Source organism: Amblyomma americanum, chromosome 7 (assembly GCF_052857255.1).
Source record: "Amblyomma americanum isolate KBUSLIRL-KWMA chromosome 7, ASM5285725v1, whole genome shotgun sequence".
NCBI lineage: Eukaryota > Metazoa > Arthropoda > Arachnida > Ixodida > Ixodidae > Amblyomma > Amblyomma americanum.
Genome location: NC_135503.1, coordinates 103,821,565 through 103,830,299, shown reverse-complemented (window position 1 = coordinate 103,830,299; position 8,735 = coordinate 103,821,565). Strand labels below are relative to the sequence as shown.

At 49.5% G+C, this 8,735-nt stretch overlaps 1 protein-coding gene across 1 annotated transcript in view; it reads left to right on the top strand.

The window, feature by feature from the left end:
- Positions 1 to 349: 349 nt before the first annotated feature.
- The window catches only part of LOC144097362 (complement decay-accelerating factor-like), a 31,964-nt gene continuing 23,578 nt past the window's right edge, over positions 350 to 8,735 (top strand). Inside the window, exon 1 of the mRNA XM_077630101.1 lies at positions 350 to 431. Coding sequence (XP_077486227.1) covers positions 362 to 431 — 70 coding nt within the window. The 5' untranslated portion in view covers positions 350 to 361. The remainder of the gene's footprint in view (positions 432 to 8,735) is intronic.

The window sequence follows — 8,735 nt, the reverse complement described above, 5'->3', positions numbered from 1 at the left end:
CAATGAATCTTGTTATGCGGGTCTGAACGGACTCAGGGGCATTAGTGAGATTTCAAGCCATGTTGAGCGTCTCAAGGCCATCAGCATGCGGTTATAAAAAGTTCCGCGCCTTAACAGCGGGGCTTAGCCCCATCCTGCCGCATGCTCGATGCAGAAGCGGAACCAAGCGTCTAAAATGTGAGTAGCGTTGCCACCCCCTTGGACATTGGCTATCTGGATGGAGTCCGAGTCAAGTTTCGCAGCTCCATATCGCAGACCGTCGCGGGAATCAAGGGCCGCGGAACTCGCTCTCTCGAACACGGCTCGCACTCGCCAGTGACTCGTGCGGAGCTCTTCGCGGCGGTTGGGCCACGCAGAGAGCATGAGGCACCCGTTGTTTCTCGCCATGGCAGTCGTGTTGTGCGCCACATCAGCGCTTTGCCAAGAAGCCAGTAAGTGGCGCGTCGTTTATTCTTGTTCCCTGCTCTTTATGCTTGCACTTGCTTAGGTCGCGGTAGTTGCCGCTTCCACGGCTGCGCAGGCAAGCCGGCTTTTTAAATTCCTACTGATAACTGAGTAAAAGCCAAGTGTGACGATTGGGCTGTGGCCTGTGCATACGCGCCGTAGGTTCTTAGAGCATATGTAAAGCGCATTGAATCCCGGCACTCCTGCTTTTTCCTCGAGCTTCTAGTTAAGTGATAAAAATGAGGCGTGAACTACAGAAGGTAGATGTAGAGTGCTAGCGCTGCTCGCATACAAGCCCATACGTTGAAAACATGGCGGCTTATGGTGCGGATCCCTGGCCGTCTTCAGAGGGTGAGGCAAATTAAACAATAACGTCATAACTAAAAATGAAAGAAATCCCGTGGCGTCATAACCACGCGTTCTTTGGCGGTAAAAATAAATCTTCGAACGCCTTGTTGTTCCTTGCCACTCACGAGACAAGGGCCAAGAAAGAAGGCGCGACGAGTGCCGACTAAACACCATTGTTCGGTATATTCCGTTCTCGTCGTGTCCTTTTCCTTCGCCCTGGCCTCGAGTGTCACGCTGAATTGCAAGGTGTTAACGTAGAAACAGGGCGAGCTGTTTGGCTAAATAACCGAGAGGTGCATTTTTAGGTGTATTTATCGCTTCTTGTATAGGAGCTGTTTTTCCGCCACCATGTTTGCGAGCAATGCGTTCTTACAGAAATGAGTTTATGGAATTCTGCTCCCGTAAAGAGACAACGGTTCAATTTTTTATATAAAAGTGTGTTTATTCGTTGAAAAGCGCTTAACAAACAGAGAGTCTGATTAGTGACACAGCAAGCTTAACTAATCCACCAGGCAAGTTGCACGGGCAAAGAATAAGCCATATAGTTGCGTGCTGTGCATAAATGCCATTATTAAGGCGAATGTGAAAAGAATGTAATCTATTCTATTCCATTGAAATGCGGCCGGAAATACATAGGGCAGACAGGCAGATGCCTCAATGACTGGTTGCGAGAACATAACAGCGATGTCAGGAACGGTATCAACGAGCATCTTGCTGGCCACATCAACGCAAAAAAAAGATGGAAACCAAAGAAGTGTCCTGGTTTTTATCCGGATTTTAAAAGCTTTCTTGTCATTGATTGCCACAAAGATCAGCTTACAAGGAAAATTGTAGAGGTGTTCAATATACTATCGCAAAAAGAAGAGGCGTGCCTCAGTGCTGCGTCAGTGTTTTTATCTAACTAAGAAATGCGTTTCATGTCTGCTAATACCTAAATGGTATTCGGCGATAACGCTGTTTGAGTGCTTTCTTTATTTCAATGGCTCTATACATCTTCTTTACTGTTATGAAAGTGCTTATATCGCCTGGTCTCATGCAATAAATGTTGGTTTGGTTTGGTTTATGGGGGTTTAACGTCCCAAAGCGACTCAGGCTATGAGAGACGCCGTAGTGAAGGGCTCCGGAAATTTCGACCACCTGGGGGTTCTTTAACGTGCACTGACATCGCACAGCACACGGGCCTCTAGAATTTCGCCTCCATTGAAATTGGACCGCCGCGACCGGGATTGAACCCGCGTCTTTCGGGCCAGCAGCCGAGCGCCATAAGCACTCAGCCACCGCGCGACTCAATGAATGCTCTGTTGCAAGTTAGCGCCCGTCCTGCTTGTCTCGCTGCGTCCGTGTCTGTTTAGCGCTATGGGGCAAGTGAACTTTTTTTTCTGCTTTGCGTATCTCCTTGACGAGATTTACTGCGATATTCCGCGTCTTGCAGTTTCCTTTCTTGAGCAGCTGCATGCAAACTTGACCAACAACAGAGTCTGGTGCAACGCGTTGCCTAAAATGTACACACCGGCTTGCCTTGCCAAGCATGCATCTAAGCACTAAACACATCGTGGAGGCCTTCCAAGTGCACGAAAACACTACTCCGCTGCACCCCGCTAAGGCCGACACGTAGCTTTAGCACTCTTTCTGACCTGACGATAGCTGACGCGGCGCTTAGGAAGCAGTGGGTTTCCGCAGCCAGTTGCCAGTGCGAAGAAGACTGCGAGCGTTGTCCTCGGGCAGGGACTGCTGGCCTGCGCGGATTTAGGCGCCGCTTCGGGCGCCTTTTCGGCAGTGGCGGAATCACTCCAAAAATCTAGCTGCGGCTGTTTCCTTTCCTGTACCGGACGAGATGACCTTTCGCGAAAAAAGAAATGTGTCTTAAAACGTTTCAGTTAATGCGTTCGATTGTGGCTGGTAGGCGAATGTGCGAAGCTGTCATCGATCCTTATGAGCAGCAATGCCATAAAGTCATCATGCCGGCCAGAGCATTCCCTTTCCGCTCCCATTCGGCACGCACGCCATTACGGATATCCTGGCCCCGTTCCTGATGCTCGCCAGTTTCTCTGCGCTACAGTACGCACGCGTGTGATGCCGCTCGTGCCTGGCGGGTACGCCATCACTTCACCTCGACTGAAAAGTCGTCTAGGCTGCGCCCTCCTTTGCGCCGCCGCATCGAACTCGATGAATCCTCTGACAACCGGCATGCGGGTCTTTCGCACTGAGTAGCCCCACTCGGTCTTTCCATACCTGCTGCCGGACGTCCGACATGATACGCAAAGGCCGCAACATATTTCACTCCTTCGCACTGCCGCTCGACGCGTATCCACCGAAGATTGCAACGCTCAGCGCGAGCTACCGTAGCTGCGTTCTGTTTCCTACTTGGCGCCAACAGTATATAGCAGAAGATGGTATTTATTTCTAGATCAGTTGTTTACTTTTTTCCATTTCACGTAACCAGATTCTGTGGGTACTTAACCTGGCGCCGTCTTGATGGTCACGTCACGCCTACGTCAAAATTTGCACAAAGTGGCGAATTATCGAGAAGAGGCTCCCTGGTGCAGTGATTAAGCGATGTGCCACTGCTCTGCGATGGCAGGTGCTGCCACCAGTGGGGCTTGTCAGACCCAGGTTGCTCTTCCCGAGCAATCTCTCTCGAGCAACCATTAATCTAACGGCCAAAAGAACCGGTGCTCAGTTTGCTCACAATCAGGAGGACCGCTTGCACCGACCGCTCCGGCTGCGAGGCTCAAATGGCCGACGACGTCGGAGTTTTTTTCCGACATGAGGGTACTAACGCTTTCGCGTAAAAAGAAAACACGAATCATTTTTATTTATGAATACTAATATATTACTTTTGTTTTGCTTTTAAACTGTTAAATAGTTTTCACTACAGCTGTACCAAGTTGTTGTCCTTCCGGTCACACCGTTCAATCTGATGTCACGGGCGACAGGCTTTGGCACGCGTTTAGTTACTTCAGCGCGACCGTTTGGTGGACATTGTCCTTCAATAGCTGTATGGTCGTGCAACTTCTCCGTAACTCAATGGGGAGCTTGGTACGCTGCCCAAAGACGTAGCGCGGCGGCGCTGCCGTCAATTGAGGCGAGGAATTACAATAGGTATGAGGTGGTAAGAGGGATCTGGAAAGGGGTGATGGTCCCTAGCCTGACCTTCGGGAATGCGGTCCTGTGTATGAGGCCAGATGTTCAAGCAAGGCTGGAAATTAGGCAACGGGGAGTAGGGAGGTTAGCTTTGGGAGCACATGGCAATACACCAAATCAGGGGGTACAGGGTGATATGGGATGGGCGTCTTTCGAGAGCAGAGAGGCTAGCAGTAAGATAGCATTTGAGGAACGATTGAGAAGGATGGAGGAAAAGCGGTGGGCTAGGAAAGTTTTCAGATACCTGTATATAATGAATGTTGACACGAAATGGAGAAAGCGAACTAGAAAATTGACAAGCAAATATCTGGACAGCAGTAAGGGGGCAAATCAGCAATTATCGGTTAAGAAAAAGGTTAAAGGAACGGAGAGAGCTTTGTGGAAAACAGGGATGCTGACGAAATCGGCACTAGAAACATACCGGACCTTTAAACAGGAAATTGTCAAAGAAAATATCTATGATAATTGTAGGGGAAGTTCTTTGTTGTTTGAGGCCAGGACTGGAGTTTTGCGGACTAAGAAGTATAGAGTCAGGTACCAGGAGATAGACACTTTGTGCATTGCGTGCGGAGAGGAGGAGGAAACGGCTGAACACTTGATACTTTTCTGTAAAGGGCTTCACCCTACAGTGGAAGGCAACGGGGCTGACTTACCCAAGGCATTGGGGTTTAGGGATAGTGAAGGGAAAGTGGATTTTAAGAGGTTAGAAGTAACCAAGCGAAGGTTATCTGATTGGTGGCTAAAAGCAAGACAGGAGTAAAATTTCACAAGACATGGCTAGGTGGCTTGAGCCACCGCCCGATGTAAAGGGTTCAGCCGTATCCATCCATCCATCCATCCAGCTCATGTTTTGGCGAGCGGCGAAGAGGGCGGGCGGCCGCCTATGCGTATAGGCAGCGACGTTTCGCGGTGTGTCGTTTCCTTGTTCTAGCTCTTTATCAGGAGCAGTGTAGAAGTATGCGAATGCCCGTGTTGTGAAACGCGCGTGCTGCGAACGATGCCTTCACCTTGTGGCGAGCAAGCGCGGCCGCACCGGCTGCATGGGCAGCGGCGAAAACGTGTCGACTTTTTCTATTCCCGTCTGACGCCAAACTGCGAGAGAAGTGGAGATGCGCCATCCTGCGAAAAGAAATCGGCGTCGTCTCCTTTAATCGCCGTACGTGCGCATTTGTGAGATTCATTGAGATACCACTGACATAGTTGTGAACGATTGCGCTGTTCCGCTACGACGTGAGCCGCCCAGGCTGAAGCCACACGCTGTTCCGATGGTATTCAAAGAGATTCAATGGTGCTTAACAAAGAACAAACAGCGCTCTCGGATATCAGCAAAGCGACGCCTAATCGCATCAAATGCCTGCACCGCAGCGGATGCTGCGGATGTCTCCTGCCCGCACTATACACCCGGTCACTTAAAAACCAGCATCAAAAAAGAACGAAATACAAAGAAGAAACACACAGACGTGGACGAGGCTGCGCCTTTACCAAAGGGAGGAATCACACAATCCACGTATGCTCGGCGTCAAATCTCGTGGCGGCGGAAAAGTTACGAAACGATTTTCCGGCCCCCGGCTCTCACCTTGAGGATTTCCTCGTCTGTGTGTTTCTTCCTTGTGTATGGTTCTTCTCCGCTGGTGGTTTTTGAGTGATCATACGCCAGCTACCATAACAATCCACCTTATGTAACCGGCCATTGAGAGCGCTAAAGAGGCAACTAATGACGGTGCGCCTCGATGTCAACGCAGATCGCTTGCCTGTCTCAGTACGCCAGAGCTTTAAACACTAAAAAAAAAGACACTGGATGGAATGGCCCAATTCGTTTATTTTTTTAAAGAGCGTTAGCTCTTACTACTCGCAATCGAACGTTTCTTGTCCGTCCGAGATTTCACGATGGCGGCCGGTCATGCTATCAAATTGCTGCAGGATCGTGCAAAATGTGAACCGCCCATCACGTGACCGCGCTCGCGCAGTCGTTGCCGCGCCGGTTTGCCCCACACGCTTGCGATCCGCTATATATACCGGGTGTCCCAGCTAACTTGAGCCAAGGGTTAAAAAGAAATTATTAGAGGCAGGCAAGTGAAACCAGTTGCATATCGGTGACAGCCACATTGCGCACCACAGGTAATTCTTCGTTTCGAATGTAATTAATAGGTTAATTACATAAATAATTAAATATTGTCTTTAGACAACAAGTTGCATTTGAAGAGTAGTTCAGCACCTTCAGAAACCCCCATTTCATCATTAACCATAAGGAAATCCTTACGTGCGTCTTTTTTACCCAGCTCCAAATAAAGCCCGCGAAATACAAAATAAGCCACGTGACTAATGCACTTGCGCGCCACGATCGTGCTGCTCTCAAGCGTGGTTTGAGCAAACTAAATCGCTTCAGCCACGGCCGGTCTTGACGCGCGCTTTCGCTCCTCTTGAGACCGGCCGTGATCAGAGTTGCTGGTATCACCGAAGCGGCTATATCGCTAGCACCTACATGAGCGAGTTCATTCGACCGTCCAGGCTTCATTATTGCATCGAGCAGCCCTCCACCATACGGCGTTCCTAATAGCCTGAGTCTCTTTGGGCTATTATGGGGGCACCGCACCGCTACGAGCATGGTCACGAGAATGCCCTTCTTCTTGCTGCAGGCCTTCCTGCTGTCGCAACTCTTGCCGATGTTATCCTGCCTTGGCTGCAACGTCACCACTGATGCGGGAATTTGCGAAGAGCCCGGCTGGAATCAGCATGAAAGCATCGTTCGACCGTCATCGCCTTTTCCAGCTCTTGACCGGATCTTCGCCTGGCAACCCCAGGCCACTATCTGCGCGGGTGCACTACTACAAAGCCACCCACCCTTCACGGACCACTTGGGGCACCGCACCGCTACGAGCATGGTCACGAGAATGCCCTTCTTCTTGCTGCAGGCCTTCCTGCTGTCGCAACTCTTGCCGATGTTATCCTGCCTTGGCTGCAACGTCACCACTGATGCGGGAATTTGCGAAGAGCCCGGCTGGAATCAGCATGAAAGCATCGTTCGACCGTCATCGCCTTTTCCAGCTCTTGACCGGATCTTCGCCTGGCAACCCCAGGCCACTATCTGCGCGGGTGCACTACTACAAAGCCACCCACCCTTCACGGACCACTTGGGGCACCGCACCGCTACGAGCATGGTCACGAGAATGCCCTTCTTCTTGCTGCAGGTTGGTTATTTGCCATGCGCATCTTGTACTCGCTCTAGCGATCCATGCTTATTTGCGGTGTCGTGCCCCTCAGACACAGTCAAGCGCTGCCAAGCGTTTTTGTGTCGATGCTTACTTTCCCTCGCCGTACATGCTCACTTTGTCTCCTTGCTTCTTATCCTGTCAGGCGACATCGAGTTAAATCCTGGTCCTCCTCCGTCTCTTGATTCTATTGCTGAAAGTTTGTCACGCTTAGAACTTGCACAAAATTCCGTTCTGTCTGAACTTGCAGTGATTCGTGCTTCCCAGTCAAATTTCCAAAGCTTGGTCAGTAGCCTCTCATCGCGCGTCGATGCACTCGAAAAAATTGTCGCAACAAGTCAGTGCAACGATGTCAGTCCAACGCCTAATTCAAACCCGGCTATTCACAGCCTTTCATCTGAAATTCGAATCCTCAAAGAAAAATTTGACGACTCGGAAAACCGACTTCGCCGAAATAATCTGCTGTTCTTCGGACTACCTGATACGGCGGATGAAACATGGGAGCAATCTGAAACGGTCGTGATTTCTTTCTGCATAGATAAGTTAAGCACATCAATCGATTCCGCCAACATTGAAAGAGCGCATCGCTTAGGCCGCTTCGAGCAAGGGAAACAACGGCCAATAATGGTCAAATTCTCGCATTTTAAAGATAAATGCAAAATCCTTTCTGCTGGCCCTAAGCTCAAAGAAACTGACTTTTCAATCCGTGAATATTTTTCAGTGCGCGTGCGTACAGCTCAAAAGAAACTTCGTGCGTTCGGCAAGGAAAGTGGTTTAAAATACAAAGTAAGATATGACAGGTTAACCATGGGCAATAAGCAGTTCGTCTACGATGCGGATACAGATTCCGTGATAGAGCATCGGTCATAGCGGTCACTGTCTGTTTCAAGGCTCCCCTCCCACCATCAGCCACTTTTGCCTCCGTCACCTTCACATGTTTGTGAAACTATGGCTTTTGTTTTAGCAAACATTCGTAGCTATCTTCCGAAGAGAGAGTCAGTGTAAGCCTTTCTTGACGATCACGGCACCGATATTGCCATATTTACAGAATCGTGGCTCTCCGATAATATCTCAGACGAAAAACTGCTTGACAACAATAAACCGTTTTTCATCTACAGACGTGGTAGGGCCTCGCGCAGGGGTGGGGGTGTTTTAGTCTTTATTAAAACCAGTCTTAATTCTTCTCTTCTCATGACTCATCCCTGCCAGGAAATTCTTTGTATCAGAATTACCCTTTCCACAAGCACATGCATAGTTATTGCATGTTATCGCCCTCCTGACAGTGACAGTTCCTTTATTGCCGATTTTTACTCGGTTCTGCTCGTTCTTAATACCCGTTTTCCTAAAGCCAATTACATCCTCTGCGGTGACTTTAATTTCCCTGACATCGATTGGGGAAACTTGAGCACATCTTCTCGTCAAGCGAAAGATTTCCTTGACGTTGTCATGACATTTAACCTCACCCAAGCAGTAAACTTCCCTACACGTGGCAGTAACACCCTTGACTTAGTCTTTGCATCTAGCCCCGAACTCATCCAATGCATATCGAGCACTGACGGTTTCAGTGACCACAACACAGTTATTTTCAAC